The sequence below is a fragment of the Cibotium barometz genome, chromosome 1 (genome assembly GCF_041138505.1).
Source record: "Cibotium barometz isolate CiBa-2024 chromosome 1, ASM4113850v1, whole genome shotgun sequence".
Lineage (NCBI taxonomy): Eukaryota > Viridiplantae > Streptophyta > Polypodiopsida > Cyatheales > Cibotiaceae > Cibotium > Cibotium barometz.
Window position 1 is genome coordinate 24,874,457 of NC_141046.1, and position 23,803 is coordinate 24,898,259.

A 23,803-nucleotide genomic window follows, 5' to 3' on the forward strand; every position below is an offset into this window, starting at 1 on the left:
CTGAACTTCCTTAACACCAAAGATAGACTTTTTGGCGTTTATGTAGAGCTGATTATCTCGCAACAGTTGCAAGACTTTCTCCACATCTTTCTCATGCTGCTCCGCAGTAGCTGAGAAGACTAGTATGTCATCAAGGTATATGAAAACACACTTCCCAATGTGGACTGCGAAAATCCTAGACATCATCTTATTGAACGTTGCGGGTGCATTTGTAAGCCCAAAGGGCATGACTACGAACTCGTAGTGACCACGCTCTGTCCTGAAAGCTGTTTTTGGAATGTCAGCTTCAAAAATGCGGACCTGATGGTAACCACTCTTGAGGTCGATCTTAGTGAAAAACTTAGCACCGTCTAAACGCTCCAAAATGTTCTCTATCCTGGGCATAGGAAACTTATTCTTGATAGTGAGTTTGTTTAATGCCCTGTAGTCTACACAAAGGCGTGCAGACTTGTCCTTCTTTTGGACAAATAGGATAGGTGCAACAAATGGGGAGGAAGAAGGCCGAATGAATCCGGCTCGGAGAAGCTCAGATAATTGCTTTTCCAACTCGCCCTCTAAAGTCTTGGAAAGACGATAGGGAAACCTGCTAGGAGGGTCTGATCTAGGGACCAAATCAATGTGATGGTCCTCAAGGCGAGAGGGTGGGAGACTGGGCGGGAGATCGTCCCTAAGCATAATGTCCTGGTGTCTGGATAGGAGGTCTGCTAACTGAGGGACTGAAGATGTAAGGGATGCTACTAATGAGGGAGGGGCTGTTTGAGTACGAACATAAAGGAGTGCTCCTTCTGCTCCCTTGCGGATAGCTCGTCTGGCCTGGAGATGTGAAATCAATGGGATGCCAAGAATGCTTTTATCCCCCCGAATCATGACAGGCTCAGGAAAACCCTTACAAATAGTAAAAGTGTCCTGCCCCCAATTGGGAATAGGCTCATACTGACGGAACTAGTGAATTCCTAAGATCATGTCACACCCTAACAGAGGGGAGACGATGAAATCTCATTGAAATGAGGCCTTCTGAACTTCAAAGGCAAACTGCTGTGCCTTCAGGGAAATGTGGGTGCGAAGACCAGGTGTAAACCCGTTCACATCCAGATGATATGGGACTAAAGTGCAGTTCAATTTATTAGCCAACTGGGGAGAGATGGTGTCTTCAGAACTGCCCATATCGAAAAGGACTACAAACTGTTGGCCCTGGGCAGAGCCATAAGCTCGGATAAGGCTCTTCTGAGCAGCATCGCTCTCACCCTCCTGCTTAGCATCAAATACCACGTATGGCATAGGATGCATGGAAAGTAAAAGTTGAACTGCATTTGAGGTAGTAGGCGGGGTTGGAGGAGCTGGGGAGGCTGTGGCAACTGTGGCAGAAGGGGCTTTGGCAGCTTGTGCCGCTTGCCATTTGTGGCAATCCTTCTTACCATGCCCTATAATGTGACAGAAAAAACATCTATTTTCTGACTGGTACTTCCTTTGCTCCTCTGGAGGAAGATAACCTCCAGTAATGCCTGCTTTAGCCTTTTCATCAAGGGTTTTCTTAGGTTCTTTATCCTTCTTACCCCCTGAACTGGAGCTATTACTGCTGTTCTTCTTAGCATCTTTAGAAGATGCGTTACCTTTCCCTGTTTGTGCAGCTGATTGCTGTTGCTGGGGTTTGGTACTGGACTGAGATGTCTGCTTGGGCTTGCCCCCGTTGAGCTTCATTTCTTCATTCTGAGCGAGAGTCAGAGAGCCCGGTCATATGTACTTGGTTCAAAGTTACGAACTGTGAACCGAATGTTGGAGTCCAATCCACGAATGAATTGCTCCATCTTGGCCTGCTCAGATAACCCTAACTGCTGTGCTAAAGTAATAACCTTACCGGAAAACTGAAGCACTGGGGATCCGTTCTGTCTGAGTCCATAGAACTCGTCTTTCAGACCGGTCATGTACTGGGGCGGGAGAAATCTGGTCTTCAGGTCATGGACAAAGATGTCCCAGTCAAAGGCTGTGACACCTGTGGCCTGGTCTGTATGAATACTAGACCAATGCTGCCACCAAGTGACTGCCTCACCAGTGAGATGGGGAGCCGCTAAGTGGACTTTGTCTTGTGGGTCGGTGATCCTAGCTAATGGAAAATGAGCATTAAACTGATGAACAAATTGATTAATTGAAGAATGATCACACTTACCATCATACTTGCTGAAATTTGGTTGATTGCGAATGATGGTGGTTGATGCTGCTGCGGGCTGCTGGCTGGTGACACCTACGACTGGGGAGACTGAGGAGAGTTGCTGATACCTCAAGTGTATGGCCTCCTTTTCCCGTTGGTGTTCGAGTAACATACGTTCTCGATCAAGCTCACGTTGGTGTTCCCGAGCGGCGAGTTCAGCCTGACGCCGGTCTTCGTCGATCCTGCGTTGGGCTTCCTCATAGTCCCGTCTTTCTTCTTTTTCTCTTCTCCTTTGGGCCTCGTCCTCTCTCCTTTGTTGTTCCATCTGAAAGAAGAGGGAGATGTAGTCGGGTGCTGCTGGAGGTGTAGAAGGACGTGTTGCTGCTGCCTCCAAGAGTTGGAGACGCTCCATGAGCAGCTGGTTCTGAGCTCTAAGAAGAGCTATGGTGTTTGCTGTAGGCGGAAGAACGAGGTCTCCTTCGGGGGAGACGTCTTCCGGCTGATGAGTACTCTCTCCTGTAGACATGATGCTGAAGTCGGTGGTCGTGCTGGAACGCAATCTAACCATCCAAGGATGCCCCCACGCTAGGATACGATGTGTGTGGACAATCTGAATCTGATACCAATGTGATATGCAGCGGAAGTCTTTGTATTGGAAGATCCTGTCACACAAATGCTCACACCGTCTTCTGTATCTTGAGTATCGTGAGTTTAGTAATCCATTTCATTACTTCAAACTTTAAAGAGATGAGAGAGAGAGATATGAGAACTGTACACCAGATTGGGTCTCGAATTACCGCCCCCTATCCCGATAACGAGATAGTATTTGCTTTATTTCTTTAGAGAGAATGACTGTGGAATGTAGATAAGCCAAACGCAAGATCTCGGAGGATGAGAGAGTGGCTGATCCGTACACTGCTGTAGAAACACCTTGATGACTTAATCTCGAGCCTATGCACTCTTCCCAAGGGCATGAGGAAGGGCTGCACACCTGAGGCTGAGAGAAGAAGAAGGTGGACTGTTCTGCACTATGTTAGAATGCTGAAAACACATATGAATGCTGTGTTACCTTCACCAGATGACTGCTGAATGTGTGGATGATGCAAAGAAGGCTGGACACTGATGCAAACAACAGTTTCAGGGCTGGAAACTGCAGTAGACTGAACCTTCAGGGCTGGAATCTGCTGTGGACAGAAACGCTGAAGTGTAGAGAATGCTGTGGACTGAAACGCATGAGAAACAGGGCTGCTCGGCTGCTGCTGTACAACTGGAACAGAAACGCAGACTGCTGCTGTACGGCTGTGCGAAAACGCAGGTATATGCAGGCTGAATCTGGCGTTAAACTGAGCTGAACTGTGGACTGATTCTGGGCCTGAACTGAGTGCTGAATTCAGGGCTGAATGATGCTGAAGGCAAGCGCCTAGGGCTAGGCTGAAGCTATGGTTCTCAAGGGGCTGGAGAAGAAAGCTTATGGGCTCTAGGGCTGGATTAGTCTTGGGCTGAAAGCAAGGAGGATGAGAGCTCTTAGCACAATGAAGACTAAATGAGGAAAAGAGGCTCTAGGCAAGCCTATTTATACTAACTGGAGGTTGGCCATTTAATAAAGTTAATATTTATAAATGCCTAATAATGCTAATAATGCTAAATAGATACTAATAAATATGGGAAAAATACCAGATAAATCCCAGTAAATTCCCTAAGGCGTTGGGGATGTTCTAAATGATGCACATGCATATGTATGCATATTATGCAAGATCCATTGCTTTCTGATGCAAACCCTAAGGCTTCTACTGACTCTACATGCATGAATGATTCTCTCCAAGTGGGTTAAGGGACTTGATTGACTGACTGACCCACTAAGGCTGAGGAATGACCTACGTAGCTCGTGCCTGACTTATCCTGGACTGAGGATGTACAATGGGGTCACGGCGTACGACAAATATCATCCTACTGGGTTCTAAAACTGTACAACTACTGCACTTCTGATGATGAGCCATCTTGTCACCATGCACTGAGTGCAGAGTGCATGTGACACTCCCGTTCATGGAACAAGTACTAGACATTCCTGTCGGGCACAATGATGGCACGACAGAAAGTATAAATCCCGGTCTTCCTATGGAGTGACAGTCCCATAGGTAAGACATAGATCCAGGCATGAGCCTCCCTATGGAGTGACAATCCCATAGGCAAGACACGGCACAAATACTGGCTCTTCCATGGCATGACAATCCCATGGATAGAACACAGTCCAGGTCATACACGGGTGGCACCAGTCTGGCTCCCGTTCATGTTATGCAAAATACTGGCCCCTTCACATGAGACACCGGCCTGGCCTCAAGTGAACAAGACAAAAATCTGGAGATGGACCAAATGGTCGGCCAATTGGTGACAATAGATGGCCCGTATTCTAGATGGATGTCAAGTTGGCTTTCCTGAATGAAGAGCTTACACAAGAAGTGTATGCTGATTAGTCGCTGGGATTTGAGGTTCGAGGCAGACAGGACCAGGTGTCTCGGCTGAAGATGCTGTGAAGCAGGCTCCGCGGGCTTGGTACTAGTGGATTGATGAGTTCTTTCAGAAGCTCGGCTTGCACCGTTCTCATGCAGATTTGAACCTTTATATCCTCCTTGAGAGGGGGTTGTTGTTATCATTGTGGTCTATGTCGATGACCTCATTTTTATAGGTTCTTATTCTGTGAGGATCCGTCCAGTCATGGATGCTTTGGAGAAAGAGTTTGAGATGACGGATCCTTGCCTTGTGCATTACTTTCTTGGCTTTGAGATTTGGTAGACCCCTCAGGGTATTTTCTTTTCTCAGTAGAAGTACATACGAAAGATTCTTGAGAGATTTCAGATGATTTGGACGTAGACCAGTATCTTCTCCTATGGATACTAGTGAGAAGCTTTCTCTTCTTGATGCTTCTCTAGGGATTGATTTGGGACAGTATCGGGTTCTCACCGGATGTTCGGTTTGGTTGACTGACTCCCGATTGGACATTTGTTTAACAATCAACTTATTGAGTTCTTTTACATCCAAACTGCGTCAGTGGCATCGGTGGTGCTCTCTCAGGGTGCTTTAGTACTTGAGTGGTACTTCAGGTTTTGGCATATTCTATGGCTAGGGGTGCACTTTTCTTGGATGGACTGATTCAGATTGGGCTAGAGATCTGGATACTCGGCGTTCGACCACTGGTTGTGTTTTCTTACTTGAGACATTTCATGGAGCAGTAAAAAGCATCCTATTGTGGCGCTTTCCTCTACAGAGGTGGAGTATTGTGCAGCTTGTCATGCTGCATGTGAGGCGATTTGGTTGTGGAGATTATTGGGAGAAGTTGGCTTTCCTCCTACCGGATCTACTCTTCTTTGGTCTGACAATTAGAGATTCAGAGTTGCATCGCCATCGCCAAGAACCGCGTGTTTTATGCTCATATGAAACACATTGAGATTCAGTATCTCTATGTTCGTGAACGCTAGAGATTTGTGTTTGGAGCATTGTCCTTTAGCAGAGAATGCAAAAGATTTGTTTATTGGAATATATAATCTCTAGAGGGTCTACATCACCGTTTTTCATGCTTGTATTGGTCATTTTATTAGACCCTGCATTGGCATATTTAGTAGATATTATTTAGGCATTTTTAACCATTTTTAAGGCATTTTATAGCATTTTATGCTACTGGACAACTGTCGGCCTGCTACAGCTGGTCGACCAGCTCTCTGGAGGGATGTATAAGGGTTCTCACCCTTCCCCTCACTTTTCATCTCATTCTTGCATATCTGCTGGAGGTCATTGGCTGTAGCAACGGTCTCTTATGCTTGTAAGCACCTAGGAGCAGAGGCTTCATCATTGTGCTGTGTTTTCTGCATCTGTACTGCTGAACTACTGCGTTTTTGCTGTTGGAGGCTGAAGTTCTCTTCTAGGTTCTGAGGACAGGGTCCTTGAGAGATTTGCTTTCTCTATTTCTCTTTTCCCATCCACCTTTCCTTTCTTCTCTCTCTCCTCTTGTTGTGCACAGCTTGAGAGGAGGCTATTTGCTGTTTTTTTAACATTATTCAGAGAAGGTTTCTTGTCGGAGGACATGGCTTCAAGAGATTTCTCTAGTGCTGCTCCTTCTCCCGTTGATACCCCAGCTCCTTCATTGCTTGGATCCCCTGCTTCCGCTCCCGAGGTGGTTCCTCTTCCCAATCTTTCTTCTTTTGAGTTTCTCTCATCTAGGTCTTGCTCCCACCCTTACCCATATACCATTCTAACAATCGTCCCCAAGTCAGCGACTCCATGAAGCTTACAGCAACCAACTATCATACATGGTCTTTCTACACTCAGTTATTGCTGGAAGGAGCCGGTGTGTGGATGGCTATCTCCACACCTCACTTGGTGGACCTTGCTTTGAGAAGCATATTGGATGCTCGGGCTCTTCTTATCATCATCCATTGCATGACTCCATCTATACAGGCACATTTTGTCTCTACCCAGGGTAATGCTCATCAGATGTGGACAGAGATCCATAAGAGGTATGGGAGAGTTTCGAGAGTGAAGATTGCCGAATTGGAGTCAGATTTGGAGAAGCTTACAATCAATGAGTCAGATAACTTGATTGAGAAGATTGGAGAGTTCGGCCGCATCAAGCTGCAGCTTGAGGAGTACGGGGGCACCATCAACAATCCCATTCATAAACTTCTTGGTAAATTGCTTGCTTCCTTTGATTCTTTTAAGGATAATATTTATTTCCGTTATCCTCTCTCCCCTTTTGAGGAAGTCGTGAGTTATCTCCATGACAAGTGCATGCTTTGCGGGAAAGGCAAATTGGAGTTTGCTTTTGTTACCTTTGACAAGGACAAAGGCAAAGGTGGAAAAGGGACTTCCAATAACAATAGCAGCAGCAACAACAACAACAATTGCAACAACAACAAAAACGAAGGCAAAGGCAAAGGCAAAGGCAAAGGCAAAGGCAAGCGTTCTACCAAAGTTGCATACATGGCAGTCAAAGATTCATCTACTTCTTCATAGGATTCACTTCTCATGATCACAGTGATGACTTCTCCAGAAGAGGTCAGTGACACACCTGAAGCAATGGAATGGGTTGGTGATAGTGGTGCTTTTGCCCACATGACCAATCAAGCCCATATCTTGGAGGACTACCAGACTCTCTCTTCTTCAGTTGATGAGGTCATTGAAGTGATCGACAGGAAGACTCTCTCGGTTGTTGCCAATGGAGTCCATAAAGGGGGTCTCTATAAGATCACTAACTTTTCTTCCCAAATCCCTTGCACTGACTCACATATTCGTCAGCTTTTCTCCCCCTTGATGGCTTTGGTTTCTGAGGGAGATACTTCTCTGTGGCATTCTCGATTCGGTCATGTACCCATTGGTGCCTTACAGAAGTTCCATTCTTAGTAGGTTGTCAGCGGACTATCTCAGCTTAGGTCTCTTTCACACATTTGCTCATCCTGCATGATGGGCAAGCATCATCGACATGCGTTTCCAGAGGAGGCCACTCATCGAGCAACCTGAAGATTGGAGCTTATACATGCAGATCTTGGTGGACCCATGAGTCTCTTGGAGGGGCTCGATATTTTCTTCTTCTCGTGGATGATTTCATTTGCAAAGTTTGGGAGTCGGATGCTTTTGCGAGTTTCAGGACTTGGATTGCGATGATGGAAAATCAGTCTGGCGGTACAATTTCTTTTCTTTGGATTGATAATGGTGGCGAGTTTATATCGTTTGATAACTTCCTTGCGTCGAAGGGCATTCACCGACAAACCACAGTTCCTTACACTCCTCAATAGAATGGAGTTGTGGAACGTAAGAATCGGACCGTAAAAGAGATGGCTCATTCTTTGTTGCATCATGCAGGTCTCCCTCCTGCTTCCTGCTTCTGGGGTGAAGCTATGGCTACTTAGTGTATCTCATTAACCGCTCTCTCACGAAAGTGGTTGAGGGGATGTCTCGGAGGAGGCTTTTACAGGACACAAGCCTTCTGTTTCTCATCTACGTATTTTCTCGTGTTGCTTATGTGCATGTCCCAGATCAGAAGAGGACCACACTTGCACCAAAGTCAAAGAGGATGATCTTCACAGGCTACAGTCTGAGATCCAAAGGGTACGGCTTTTGGGATCCGGAGATTGATGACATCAACATTTCTTGTGATGCTCGGTTTGATGAGAGCTTGTTTGGCATCGAATCCTCTCCACTTGAAACATCTACAAATCTTCTGGATGATCCATTCCTAGTGGATGTTAGTGATCTTATACCTCTTCCACATCCACATCCACATCCACATCCACATCCACATCTAGCTCCACAACCACCACCACCTCCTCCTCCTCCTCCTTCTCCTGCAACTCCAGTGCCAGCTACTACTTTATAGCCATCAGTTCTTGTTGCACCAGCGTCTGTAGCTCCCAATCCGTCTACGAGTCCTGCTTTGACTCTGGGATTACCCCCACCAGTGCTTACAACATCACCTCTCCTAGCAGCATTGGATGAGTTCTCTACTGAAACTGGATCTTCTTCTTCTTCACACTTTGAGAGGAAGGCTGGCCTACCTCGGTGGGTTCAACAACTCTTTGGAGATTGTGGTCTCATTGATGCACAGCTCCATAACTAGACCTCTACCACCACCCCTGGACCTTGTTGTTGGTCTTGGGCTTCCACATCTCATCACATAGTGAATTATGCTCTTATGAGTTCTCTCCAGGAGATCGATGAGCCTGAGAGTCTAGAGGAGGCTCTTTCACAGCCGCAGTGGCGACAAGCTATGGAGGCAGAGATGCCCTCTATTGAGAGGAATCACACTTGGTCTTTGGTGCTACGGCCTTTACATCGTCGTGTGATTGGTGTGAAATGGATTTTCAAAGTCAAGTTTCGTGCAGATGGTACTTTGGATAAGTACAAAGCCTGCCTTGTTGCTCGAGGATATGCTGAGAAGGCAAGCGAAGACTTTGATGAGACACTTGCTCCTACAGCCAGGTATACCACCATCAAAATTGTCTGCACACTTGAGATGGCCCGTGTTCTTGATGTCAAATCCGCTTTTCTGAATGGAGATCTAGAGGAGGAAGTTTATGTTGAGCAGCCTCCTGGTTTTGTGATTCACCCATGTGTATGCAAGAAGGCTCTTTATGGTCTCAAACAGGCCCTGCGTGCCTGGTATCAGAAGATTGATGCCTTCTTGTTATCTCTTGGCTTTGAGAGGGCATATGTTGACAACAATCTCTATGTGCTTCTTTCTGATGGGGATATTTGTGTCATTGTTTTGTATGTTGATGACCTCATCCGTTCTAGCTGAGATACTAAGCCAATTGGTCACACAAGTTCAGTCCAAGCTTTTAGAGACATGTGAGATTACTGATCTTGGTCTTCTTCATTATTTTTTTGGGTTGGAGTTTGGCAGAAAGATGACTGTATCTTTATTTCTCAGCACAGAAGTATGTAAAGAAGCTGCTCTCACTTTATGGGTTGTCAGATTGTACAGCTCTCTCTTGTCCCATGGATCCCAATGCCAAGTTATCAAAGGAGGATGATACACCCTTGGTGGATTCCACAGAGTACCGACAGATTGTTGGCTCATTGCTTTATCTTGCCAACTCTCGTCCAGATATCTCCTATGCTATGAGTGTTCTTAGCTAGTTCTCATCAGTTGCTCGAAGGTCTCATTGGAAGGCAGCCTTGAGAGTTCTTCGTTATCTTTGAGGTACTTCAGATTATGGCATCACCTATTCCAGTGGTGCTCATTTGGTTGGTTTCACAGATTCTGATTGGGTAGACTGCATTGATACTCGGAGGTCTACATCTGGATATTGCTTCATGCTTGTTACAGGATTGGTTTCTTGGAAGTCTCAAAAGCAGAGGATTGTTTTTGCTTCTTCCACTGAGGCTGAGTATAAATCTTACCTTCTCTCCTCCACTGAGGCACTTTGGATTCATTAGATTCTGGAGCATTTGTGTTGTGCCGACACTTCCCTAGTTACCATCTTCTTGGATTCTCAGAGTGCTATTGCTTTAGTTTAGAATCCTGTGTTACGGGGACGATCCAAGCATATTGAAGTGCATTATCATTTTGTACACGATTGGATCGAGTTGGGACTTCTTCGGCGAGCCTACTGTTCTACCAAGGACAATGTGGCTGATCTCTTCACCAAACCACTTCCGAGAGCTACTTTGGAGGTGTTACTTCAGTGTATTGGTATTGGACCGCCCCTTTGGCACTGAAGAGGAGGTGTTGGAATATATCATCTCCAAAGGGTCTACATCACCTTTTTTTATGCTTGTACTGGTCATTTTATGAGACCCTGAATTGGCATATTTAGGAGATATTATTTAGGCATATTTTACCATTTTAAGGCATTTTATAGCATTTTATGCTACTGGACAGCTGTCGGCCTGCTACAGGCTACAACTGGCCGACCAGCTCTCTGGAGGGATATATAAGGGTTCTCACCCTTCCCCTCACTTTTCATCTCATTCTTGCATATTTGCTAGAGGTCATTGGCTGTAGCAACAGTCTCTTATGCTTGTAAGCACCTACGGGCTCCCCTCGTGCTCATTTTCAGCAATAATCAACTATTTCGAGCTTTCTACAGTTTGTGCTTTGGGCCTACAACTTGTGATGCTCTTTCTGTCATTGTGCACCAAGCCGGTGTCTTAGGCTTCATTGGTTACTCATCTTCGACTTTTTGGAGTTTGTTCAGCATTTGGTGCTGAGAGGGGGTGTTAGCATATTCATCCCCATATGCTACCCATGTATTTGCCCATATTTGATCCCTTTTATGGCCCTTGTTGTGTGTTGGCCACCTGTATTTTTCCCACATTTTTTCCCTTTTTCCTAGTATTTTTCCAAGGTCAGGTGAGCATGTCCCAGTCAGCCAGCCCCTTCTAGGTGGGTTGGCCTCTCCCCTTTTCATTCATTGATCATTCTAAGTTGTGTGGTTGATGTGTTGACACTCTCTCTCTCTTGTATCCTTCACTTGGAGACACTTTGGTCTCTTGCTGGGGATTGCTTTCACTGCAGTATATTCAGCTTATGAGCTTCATCTCTCTCTCTCTTGAACTCTCAGTTCAGCACACTCTAGTGCTCATCGATGTGTCATTGCTGGCTTACACTGGAGCATGCGTAAAGCATCATAAACTGCAGTTTCTTTGTCCTCCAATCCTCCTCTCCTAGATCTGGTCCCAGAAAGAGGCTCCCCACATTACTGCAGGCGGACCAAAGAGTGTGTGTGTGTGTGAGAGAGAGAGAGAGAGAGAGAGAGAGAGAGAGAGAGAGAGTGAGCTTGTATTCTCTTTTATAGGTGCAAAAAGCTAACAGCAGCACGGAAGCAAATGTCAATATTTCAAGCTCCAAACGTTCTTGTCATTCAATTAAAGGTAAGTAGAAGGAGAATCTTTGAAGCACTGCTTTAGTCCTTTTGGTTATTTCTGATGTATTGCTCATTAAAATTTGAGAGATTTTGATCATCATGGTGTTATGCTTGGTCAATTCCGATTCAATACTTTTTTGTAATGGGTTTAATAGAGGTTTGAGAATATACATGGTGGAAAAGTAGATCGACATATTAGCTTTGAGGAGCGATTGGAACTACATGGTCACATGTGTCGGGGGAGCCAGGTAATGACATTTTACATTTTATGTGGTCCTTTAAAATCAAATTTTTTGTACTCATTGTATAATCTTGTGAGGTTACTGGAATTGCCATCCAAGAACTTACCTCATCAAATTCTTGTCGTCCTCTTCTGCATACCCTGCTTGTAAATTCCTTTTTATCTCCTCTTGCTAACCGAGGTTTTCTTATCAGAACAGCATTGGCTTGATGCCCATATGTAGTCTACTGGCTTGGCTTTAGAATTATCTTATCTCATCTTGAAAAGGGGCTAGATAGCCTAGGTAGACTCAGCATGCATGAAACAAATGCTTGATGAGAAGTATATCTTGCGGGCTGTGGCTAATATATTATATCTGTGCAAGGGAAAGCACAATCTCCATAAACTATTTTGTTGTACATGTATAATGTCAGATAGCTTGGCGGAAGCTGCTTAAAAGAATCATAAACAGTGGGTATGAAACACTACATTCACAATGCTCAAGACACTGCACTGGTTCGAAGGGTTGCTTTACTTGATATGAAAATGGAGTTACAAAGGGTATGAACTGTGATACCTCACTTTCCGTCCATTGCTGTCTGTCTACTTCTGTCAAGTTCCGTAGGTTCATGTGGAGATTGGTCAAGTCTTAGGGAGCAGTTGGCAGTTCCACCTAATGGGGATTTTACATTGTCGTGAGGACCTTGTCCTCGTTCTACTGCTGCTGTTTTTATGTGTGGTGCTCTTGGGTTTTTAGATTAGGCTTCTAGTTTGGGTTTCTTGTGCTTGGGCTTTCTGTTCATTTGGGGTTTAAGTTTATGTAGTATGAATAATCATTTGCAAGGGTCTAGTTTGTACATCACATGACACACATTATGATGACACACTCTTAGTTGTTTCTCCTGTCCATGATAAAGCAAGTCGCCATTCTTCTATGAAGACTGAAGTTCTAGGAGGGCTCTGTTCTTTGGTCTCACCTCACTTTTTACACATTCAAAGCTTGGTGCAAAGGATGATCTTGCTGGAGACCATTCCTGTTGGTGTGGCTTGACATCTTGGAGGCTTTCATTATTCTGCAGCATGAGTTCTGGATTAGGACCGTATAGACTACCTACAGCTCTTTACTCCTTTCTGTCGAGGGAGGGTTTGTTGGGGAAAATCAATGTAAAGTGTGTGTATCTCATGGGAACAAGCTTTAGTGTAGGAACAACCTCTTAGATGGGTTTCTTGTAAATGTGACACCTCTCCTGAACACTTGGCACTTTATGTTGACATGTGTCATATGTGGTGGCAGCATATCCATGCATCTTTTAAAGGGGTCACACCTATAATCTGATGGTAATACATAGTTTGACAAAATTTAGCATCTCGTGCATCTGGTGTTTTAGATTATTGTTAATCTTTTTATGCTTTCCCTTCATTAATCCCCAAATTATTGCTAATTCTTTCTTTGGTGGATAGCTATCCTCCAGCAACTCTGCGAGGGGTGGTTCCAATCTATGGTGGACAATGAGTTAATGGATCTTCTTGGGTGCCCCGAGCATTGTAAATTCACCAGAGTGGTGTGAACCTCTGGGAATTCTGGTCAAGATGACTTCTTGAGCGAGTAAATGCTTTGAGAGCGTTAAATTCATCAGTATAGCATCTCTCATGATGGATAACCTCGAAGTCGAGGACTTCTAGGTCTGTGACTGAGGGTCGAAGTCTATTTGGTTGTGCCCTTAGATGTGTCTTGAGACAACCACGCGATTCACCGACTTTGTGATGTGTAAGCATGAGGTACCCACATATGTCAGAGGTGCTCAAGGTGTGGACTTGGTCTCACAGAAGAATTAGATAAGCACTAGATACTCCAAGGTGTGAATTTCGTTCCATAGAGGCATCTAAACCCACGATTCTAGTAATCAAAGAGGGTTTTCGCCTAGGTTTGATGGGATGCACATCATAGATTGTGAATAGTAAGGAATTCAAACTTCTTAGATTGGGTGAAGTGTGGTTCTAGCAAATGTTCCCTAGGAAGTGGGGAACACTTGATCTATACACAAAACAATCTGGGGGTGAAGCTGATCACTTTACGCCATGAGCAGTTGGACTATTTAGTCAGCCCGCTAATTTTAGAAAGTTGTTTAGACTTTCACATCCATCGCATGAGATCCTTGTTGGGGAGAAGGGTCTAATTTGGTAACAAGCTTTGATTGAGGGGATTTCAATCAGTTGGTTGCATCCTTGGGGAAGCACCAACGAGAATTGGTTGATATGAATTCCTCGACAAGAGGGCTTGTAATCTTGGGAGTTAGTTTGTTTTGGGGAATCTCTTTGCATTGTTGAGATGCTACATACCGAGTGATGAGAGAGAGTTTATGAGAGAAGCTTGTCCACTTTGGTGGGTGAAAAATAACTTAAACTTGTCTGACGGTGACAAATGGGTTCAACCGGTTAGTTGCCTTGGGGTGCAATAGGTGGGTTTTCTGGTTAGTGAAGAACCAATTGTTACAGCATTGGTTTGACTTAGTAAAAGCCCAACAGTTCCGGCCTTTATGGTAGGAGCTCTAGTGTGTAGAGGTATTCCTTTATTGCATTGATAACCTCCTTAGTTAGAGATTTGTGTATGGAAGTTTTTCATACAGAGAACCAATAAGGTTGTTACTACAGGATTAGGATTGCATCATTTTGGTGAGGGATCTATTGGACAATCTTGTGGGCCTCTGTGGTGGGGTGTAGGCTCTGGTTATTATACTTTAGGAAAACCTCAACGAGGTGTATGGTTCCTTTTGTATGAGGTTGAGAACCTGGCTTAAGCATTAGGAGAGCAAGCAGATTCAAGTTACAGCCTTCATTATGGATTGCTATGGGAATGCAAGGTGACTCAAGGAGTCAGGCCTTTTTAGGCCAAGGTTTTGAGTGTTACTGGAAAATATTAATTCTTCATGAAAAAGTTGCTTCAGTTGGAAATCCTCTTCTACGAGCCGTAGGCTCAGGGTAGAAAGGAGAAGTCTTGCATCAAGCAGGCTCGTGTTGTTCTTTTTTGTTGCAAGTGTTCTTACTCCATTTTAGACTTCCAAGTGAATGGGTTCTTTGTGAGGATAGATTCTAGTGGAAGAGAGGAAGGTTGAAAGGTAAGCCTTAGCCATAATAGAAGCGAGTTGGAAATTTTTCCTAATAGACTTAAGTCTGAGATTGATTGCTTTTTGCATCTTTGCTCGGAAAGATCCACTATTAGAACAAGGGCCTTTGGAAGGGATGGATCATAGCTAGAGGATGCGGGAAAAGTGGCAGAATCTATTGACTGTTGAAGTGATTTGAAACATAGTCTTGGTTGAGCCCTTGACTTGGGTTGCATCTTGTTGGCGAGAGGCTTGTTTGCAGAGCACCAAAAGGTTTCTTTCCTGGGTATTGGGTTGTGTTGGAGGACTTTCCTTGCGCATGGATGCATGCACCACATTGTATAACCAGCATGGCTTTGAGAAAGAGCTATTGACAGGTATGATTAGTGGGTATTGTGCAAGGTCTATGCATGAGGCGGGAAAGTTGATAGGACTTGCTACGGGTTATGGGCTGATTTAGTTGACTCATGACCGTACGTGTGTGTATTCTAGGTACTGTACATGAAACAAAGTCGATATCTATGTAGCTCAGAGTCAGCTTAGTGACTAGGTATATATAGTTTGGTGTGATGGTTGAACTATATAGTGAATAGGTAATAGGTTGTCCTTGGTGGGGCTTCTTTTCGATTTTTTCTGTTATGATGGATCTACTAGAGAAGTTCCATCATGGCTTAGGTAAGGGCTAGGGAACTTTTGTGGATGCTATGGTGGAATATAAGAATTCAAGGTTGGGCTTACGGATGATTGTCTCCTCCTTGGCTTGACGAGGATATGAATCTAATAGGAGGAGATAATTGTAACACGCGGAATCTCTGGGAGTCTTCTTTCAGCCCTAAACACTACTGGAAACCATCTGATGCAAAACGCAGATATGGAGAGAGAGTAGAGAGAGAGAGAGATGTGCTGGAAATTCAGTATATTACTATAGTACAAAAAGGGTACTTTGCTACAGCCCTAGGCTGTCTTCATAAAAAGGTGATAAACACCAAAATCCTTGTCCTACTCTAGGACCCTAAGGACCCAATCCCTAGAGGATTGAATGCCTAGAATGAGGAACCTTTGTGCCTAATTATAAGCCTTCCACAATACTTGGGAAACTGGCCGACTGCTGGTCGGCCAATCAACAATTCATTAAATGCCCAACCCGACTAGGCTTCTTCTTGTGCCATCATGCACCTGCAGCCGACAGCCAGAGCAAGTACAGTCGCCTCCTGATGTGCAGCTGCCGCCTCAGATCAGGTACAGCCGACAACAACTGCAGCCGACTGTCCTGCCTTGAATCCAACGCAACTGACAGGGCATCCTTCCACCTATCTCCAAGTCCATACTGCCAAAAGTGCTCTGTGCTCCATCATCCTGGTCTTATCTGGTTCATACTCTTTATCTGGCTGCCGCTTCCGGACCAGCACCTGAGAATGTCCATGGCATCTTTCATGCACATGACATCCCCCTCCTGCTAAACTTGATGATGGGATTCCAAGCTGTTCTTGGATGACTGTCATCATCCCAAATCTTTTCCCGAAGTCCCTCTGTCGTCCATCCATCCCTTGGTAACCCTTTTCTCTGAAAGCTCGGCCCGTTCTCCAAAACCACTCTGACTCACAATAAGATCTATGCATCTGTTCCATCTAGTCCACCATCCATTCCTGCCCTGACTCTGAACACTGTCTTGGTCTTCATTCCTGAGAAATGAGTCTGGCACTCTCACATCACCCTTGGAGGATAAACCTCCCTTGGGACCGTTGCCCGAGAACCTATCTGGCTCACAGGACTGCCATCCCCTCTGGCTTTGTGGAACACCACCAACAAACCTCTTGGGAGCTCTTCCCGATTCTGTGTTCCTTGCCTTGGGCTTCGTATCCGTGTACTTTCCTGTACCTTGGACCTGCACACCATCATATGGGACTGATTCAGTGTTTAGCTTTGCTGAGCCTGATGCTCTAATACCAATGTAACACGTGGAATCTCTGGGAGTCTTCTTTCAGCCCTAAACACTACTGGAAACCATCTGATGCAAGACACAGATATGGAGAGAGAGGAGAGAGAGAGAGAGAGGTGTGCTGGAAATTCAGTATATTACTATAGTACAAAAAGGGTACTTTGCTACAGCCCTAGGCTGTCTTCATAAAAAGGTGATAAACACCAAAATCCTTGTCCTACTCTGGGACCCTAAGGACCCAATCCCTAGAGGATTGAATGCCTAGAATGAGGAACTTTTGTGCCTATTTATAGGCCTTCCACAAGACTTGGGAAACTGGCCGACTGCTGGTCGGCCAGTCAACAATTCATTAAATGCCCAACCCGACTGGGCTGCTTCTTGTGCCATCATGCGCCTGCAGCCGACAGCCAGAGCAAGTACACCCGCCTCTTGATGTGCAGCCGCCGCCTCAGATCTGGTACAGCCAACAACAACTGCAGCTGACTGTCCTGCCTTGAATCCAACGCAACTGACAGGGCATCCTTCCACCTATCTCCAAGTCTATACTGCCAAAAGTGCTCTGTGTTCCATCATCCTGGTCTTATCTGGTTCATACTCTTTATCTGGCTGCCTCTTCCGGACCAGCACCTGAGAATGTCCATGCCATCTTTCATGCACATGACAATAATGTTACATTTCTAACTGGGCTGGGACTAGTGTTAACAACCCGGGTTAAGGGGATGTGCTAACAAGGGTTAGGGTTAGGTCTTAGCCAGGCATAGGGGTTGATAGGACCTGTCCAAGAGGTTAAGGGTTAGCAAGGATGTGGTTTGTATTGGCCTAGAGTAAAGCTAACAAGAGGCCTATCATGACTAAAAGCAGTGGGTCAATAATAGCTTGGTTGTTGCTTAAGAGTGAGTTTGGCCTTACTAATGGTTATTATTAGGAATCCTAGTGGGGGAGGTGTCTACCAAAGGGTGGGAGACCTCAAGCTGCAAGCTATGTGGTAGTATGGGATGCCATTGAGGCTTGGCTGACTCACGACAATCTGGACCTCAGGCTCGGGGGTAGTTCTGGAATGAAACCTATGGTTGGGAGGAGAGTCTCTAGCAAAATTCTATCATGGTCATCATCTTCGGTTTTTATCATGAGCATCTTCAACCCTGTTAGGCTTCCCTGGTATAAGGGGCTTACATGTTCTATTGTTGTTTTTGATTTGAGTTTATTATTAAGATTGAAAGGCCAAGCCTTTTAAACTCTAATATGCTCTTGAATAGCTTTGGAAGCTGAATATTTTTTAAAATTAGATCTAAGATCTGAGTATTACGAGATTTGCATTAGGTTTGAGGATCCAAAACGTGTTTTGGAAGTTGCAATGGCCAGTCTCAAGCCGCGCAAGTAGACTTTATGTTTATAGTTTTGCTCTTGTGAAGTATGTGCATATCTAACCACGATTTAAAATATTCAAACTTAAGTTAGATTTTCAAGCGTTAGGGTCAGGCAACACAGCAGTAGTCATTGCTAAAAGGATGAGAGCTGGTACGGTGTGGAATAGTGTTAAGTGGTTAGGAGTGGGAGACCTCAAGCTGCAAGCAATGTGGTAGTATGGGATTCCAAGGCATGCTGTTGAGGCTTGGTTGACTTACGACAATCTGGACCTCAAGGTGCAGGCGGTGTGGAAGTATGAGTTGCTTTATCAAAGCGAGTTCTCTTTCTAATAATGAGTCTTGCTTCTTCACAATCCCAACCAGTTGCTTGTACCCACCCTTACATGTGAATACTTGGCTTGGCCAAAGGCCATACTTTTTCGAGAGGATTTGTATTTCTACCATTATGTACTCCATATTCAAGTCCTCACATATTTTTTATGAAGGGAATCAAGGCTTCCCCCTAAGTGAATTAGGCCCTGTATTGGTTTAACAATTTAATCATCTAAAGCCATATATTGACAGTTACAGCTGTGTATCAATTAAAAAAAGCAGATTTATTGGCTTTTGTATTGAGTTTTAGATGAAAATTTAGCTGGCCATTACTCACTTTTGGGTCACTTTGAAATTTTGGATGTAGGATCAAAGACCAGAATACCTTTTATATGCTGTTATAATTCATGCTGGGTATTCTCAAGATAGTGGTCACTATTATTCTTATGTGAAGGTATGATGAAGCATCCTTTGGTCTCAACTTAGTAGTCCTCGGAAGAAAAACCATGTGCAGGTGACAAGTGATGCTATTTGGCCTATATTGTTTCCTTTTTTTTTCTCAGGATACAAATGGGAAATGGTTTTGCTGCAATGATGCTCATGTTACATCAGTCAGTGCTAAGTCAGTACTTGCAGAAAAGGCATATATACTTTTTTATGTTCGCCACACCTCAAAGTCTCGAGCCAAAAGCTCTGAAGGCTCTCAAAATGGCCATGTGATGAGTTCCTTTGCAATTCAAACTAAGCCGCCTGCTGTGGAATCACAGGAACCCTCTGTGAAAGAGAACGGGAGTGTTGCCAATGTTTCTTCATGCAGTGCTAATAAAGGTCAAGGTGTCCAGCAGGTGAGGTTTAACATCACGAAGCCTGGGCTCAATGGTCAGACCCGAAAATTTCTCAACAGTGATAATGGAAGCGCAGTAAAGTCTTCCATAGACTCTGGACAAGCAAAGAGGCCTTTAGGTGCCAACCATATTTTGACAAATGGGAACTCGGATTACTCGCGTGATTTCTCTGTTTCTAAGAATGACGAAACAGATTTGCAGAAACAAGGTCACGATGACCAAAAGCAATGTGCTTCTCAAGGGAAAACAGAAGTAACCATAACTGCTGATGAGGGCAATCACCATGAACCAGAAATATTCAATGGTACCACAAGGTTGACACGAAAATCAGAGAATGGTGGTCACAATTTAGGAGGTCTCTTTCCAGGAAAGACGAATGGTATAGAGCCGGATTCAAATAGTCAGTTAGGAGGCTTTGAATGTGCTGAGAAGGCTGCTTGTTCTCACAGTGGGGTACTGCAGCAGCAGCAAGCAAGTGGTCAACTTTCGTACGGGAATGTTGATGCATGCCCAGATGCTAATGGCTGTGGGAAAGTCAACAAGACAGAAACAAGGATGCAAGAATATGAAGCTCTTAGCCAAACTTGTGGAGGTATCAAAAGGAAAATGCCCAATGGCTCCCTTGTGAACTATCTGTACAGGGAGGATGACCATTCACAAGAGAGTGCTGGTGGAGCCACAGCTATTGAAGAATCACCTAGCGAGAGGTTGCCTGTGGAAGAACCTGATCTCCAGAGTCTGAAGCTGTGGTAAGTTTAGATGCTTGTACGGGCTGCCTGATGTTGGATATTGTGTTCTGGGCGTATGAAGGCTGCATTTGTTTTGAATTTGTCCATGGGTCTACAGTGTGTTCAGTTGCGGGGTCTTGTTTTATTTCAAGGTGAGCTCTTGACCTTTTTTTAATGGGTGGTATGCAGGCTTGCAACTGACAGTCGTGAATGGCTGCTGCAATCTGGTTGGTGTGATACTGTGCGTAACTCTTTCCGGCTTTTCAAAAAAGCACGTTTAGTGCAAGAAACTGAGTCTAGAGATGGGAGGAAGGAGGCATTGAGGTAAGTGAACAAACTTTATACTCAATATCAGTTCTTTTATTAAAAAGGCAATCGAAGTTCATAGTAAACTATTTTAAAGTGTATGCTAATGCATAATTTTTATAAACTTTTTTGATTCTGAAAAGGACTAACCTAACTTATCCCCATCAGTACTTTCCATACTTGTATTGTACACGTAGTACCTTGAATGCTCAGAGGCAACTAAGAGTGGTCCAGCAGAACACCAACTGGATTTCTGTAAACAAAATGTAACCCCTCAGACCCACCTGTGATCATGTTGTATGGCAACACAACACCAATGGCAAATCTCGCTAGCTATTTTTGCAATGCACACTGCTCAAAATGGTTGATTGTATATGTGGATCACCACAACCCAGAGCTAACATGCAAAGGAGGAAAAAAAATCCTTTTCATAGAGAAAATATATTATTAATTAAAACGTTCAGCAAATGTATGCTGGCATGATGCATCCAGGTTCCTTCCCAGTGAGTCAGATCCTTCACCAAGAGGCTACATGCCCGAAAACAGAAAATTATTATTTTTGAATCATCTTTCTTGAAAGGGATAGAATATGGAAAGTCTCTGAACCTCTTGATGAACAAGGTCAACCTCCTTTCAACAAAAGCATAAGAATGTCTATCCCATGGATGACAAACACATCAATGATCATTTAAGTGGGAATTTTGCTTTGGTACTAGGTAGTGTACGGAATGTGGGTTGACCACTATTTGCAAACTTTTCTACAAGAGAATGGGCCAAACTTCTCTTTTGTACACCGCCCTTGCCTCCTGGGTGTCACTTGCTTTCTCTGCAGCAGGGATGAAAATGCATGTATTCAAGAGTCTCACTTTCAAGTGTTGTGGACCCTTTTTCATGCTGATGTGTAACCTGTGGGTGACAATTGTGCTTGGAGTGACTCGAATAATGAATTTAATGAAAAGGTCCTGAAGAGAATCCACTCTTGGTCCTTGTTGGTTGTGCATGTCTATGTAGTGGCTTGTAATGGAATCCTTTTGTACTTATTTTTGAAGTAGTTGTAAGGGAATCCTTCTGTACTTATTTTTGAATTCTGTGCTGACTTGCAGGAGTGACATCTTTGATAGTCTTCATGATTCACTGCGACAAAAAGTTCCCAAAGAATTGAAAGGACATCTGGTGGAACAGCTGAAAGCTCACTTTGCAGCTGGAAGGATGATAGAAAAATGAGCAGGGCTGTGAGGAGAGTTTAGGGCTTCAAGCTTATGGCAGGGATTGGCCATCCGGTATGGATGCTTATTTCCATGCTTTTCTTGAATGGTGACTGAAATGTTTTCTTGCTTGTGATAACATGTTGTTTATTTATTTTGGCAGCAAAATACTGGATGGATGAGATTTATGGGATGATAAGAGTCAAAGACCAGGTCAAAACTATGAGCCTTTAGTCAATTGCCAGACCTTATGATGAGGATTCTGGCCATCATCACGGCATCTCTTCTCTCTCACCTCAATAAAATGCTGTTTAGGTCCTTATGATTGCTATAATTTAAAAGCAGGTTGGGATAATGCTATCCTAAGCAAATTTTTCTCCAGAATTGTAGTTGTTTGGAAGATAATGGTTTTTTTTCAGATTTGGCACTGCAGTTGATTCACTCTTCTTTCTTTTTGTGTTTGGGATTGTACGAGGATGAGACCCGTTGTGACACCAGTAAACCCGAGATGACTCACAGATGTGTATCAAATTTTGGTGTTGTTCATGCGAATCTGGTACAAGTTTTTGGGAATCTGAAAGCTGGAACAGCAGTTCCATATTTACCAGAGGCCGTGGCCTAAGGTTACCAATAATATGCCTTGCAGGCCCCCTAAGGTTTTATTAAGTCAGTTAGGGTCGACGTCCTTGGTTTATTTAGCCATACTTGTGGGGATTGTTTCTTGGTCTTCAAATTACCCGCTATAGTAGCGCGCTGGATTGCAGGTAGTAGACTGTTTTTGCTCGTTGCTATGGCTCCTTGCCTTTCGTAGGTATCTCTTATCATGCAAATTTGTATTCAGGTGATGCTTCTAAGAGTTGACATTGGGCTTGTGACGGTGATGTGTGGATCAAAGACACTATTCAGAATCAGACAAAGAATTGTTTTTTTCTGCAGATGGGAAAAACTTGAGCAGGTTGAGCATCTTTTCCAGGTTTTGCACAAAGCTGCAGTTTCAAAGCCTCCCCTCAAGCTATAACATTCAATGCTTCTAACATATAAATTTTTATGAAAATGCAGTCATGCAAAGACACGGTTTCTGCTGCTAATAGTCCAAAGACGCACTTCCTTGTAGAGCAAATGTTAATAATGATTCCCTCTCTTCCCTCTCGGTTCTGTTTTTTTTTTGGAGTTGCTCACTGAATGCACACAAGTTCGAGGTTGAATTTGGTGGGTTATTATGTAGATTATTTTCATAGAGCAAGAATGCCTGCAGTTTTTATTAAAACTCCCATCAAAGAATACAGTTTTCCTGGATAGGATTATCTGGTCTAGGTAAATAATGTTTATGGTGTAGATATATGTTCTCTTCTCGTCGGATTTCAAAAACTATTCAGATTATAAGCAAGTTGTGTATGGAGGTTGTTTTCTTGTCAGATGTTTTGTCTCCCATTGCTTTCCTTGAATTCTCCACTCTATATAACCTTGGCAGGAGCCTGATTTTTAATTGTGTGTCAAAGTTATTGAGCTGTATTTGATGAAAGGCATGTGTGCAGTTTGGACACTTTTGGACGATAGAGTTTGGCCCATGCAACACGAAGTTTCTTCTCTTTTATCCAGACAAGGAAATCCTGTTATTGGGCTATTTGAGTTTTAAATTCCTACATTTGCATGCGCTGGTTCTTTCAGAGAGAAATAATAATTTAAATGAGGCTTACCATGGCACATGCTTTCACTATGCTGAGTGCAAAGTCCAGGTCAAAACAAGAGAAGCAGCTTAATCATAACTCATGGAAAAAAATAATGAAGATGAGAGAGAGAGAGAGAGAGAGAGAGAGAGAGAGAGGTATTTAATGTCTGCAAAAGACCCAAAGGGCCTATGAGACTAAATGTAACATCTAGTACGTCTATCCATTGCCTGTCCAAACCAAGTCAAAGAGACCCATTTGCCCGACCTATACGTTTGCAAGAGCCTTCGTAAATGTGGACATTAGTGTCGTGTCAATGATAGTTAATCTTTTCAACATTTGGAGCAAAGGAAATTTACTAAGTGTAAGCCTAGAGTTGAATAGGTAAAAAAATAGAGGTGGGTAAGTGAATCAAATTATCTAGCATCTCTCATGGTGTTATAATTTTGGGTGGGTTGAACAAGCAAGGCTCATTGGAGTGGAGAATCTTGTTCCGGATTTCGGAGTCTTGTGGGAGGAGTTAAGAGTCTCTCTCTCTCTAAAATATGGGGATCTAATGTTCCTCCCCTTTGTAGTATGAAGGGCATCGGAAGATGGAATGATGTTTT

General features: G+C 43.9%; 1 protein-coding gene across 19 annotated transcripts in view; it reads left to right on the forward strand.

The window, feature by feature from the left end:
• UBP25 (ubiquitin-specific protease 25) overlaps window positions 1-22,678 on the forward strand; it is a 36,479-nt gene extending 13,801 nt beyond the window's left edge. For 4 of the 19 annotated variants that reach the window (XM_086799404.1, XM_086799530.1, XM_086799422.1 and 1 more), the window contains 8 exons: window positions 11,434-11,509; window positions 11,658-11,750; window positions 18,812-18,898; window positions 19,008-20,038; window positions 20,207-20,341; window positions 21,427-21,603; window positions 21,692-22,292; window positions 22,370-22,678. In XM_086799404.1, the coding sequence (XP_086655530.1) occupies window positions 11,434-11,509; window positions 11,658-11,750; window positions 18,812-18,898; window positions 19,008-20,038; window positions 20,207-20,341; window positions 21,427-21,547 (1,543 nt within the window). In that variant the 3' untranslated portion in view covers window positions 21,548-21,603; window positions 21,692-22,292; window positions 22,370-22,678. The remainder of the gene's footprint in view (window positions 1-11,433; window positions 11,510-11,657; window positions 11,751-18,811; window positions 18,899-19,007; window positions 20,039-20,206; window positions 20,342-21,426; window positions 21,604-21,691; window positions 22,293-22,369) is intronic. The other 15 variants (XM_086799490.1, XM_086799545.1, XM_086799475.1 and 12 more) reach the window with 8 other exon arrangements.
• The last annotated feature ends 1,125 nt before the right edge of the window (window positions 22,679-23,803 follow it).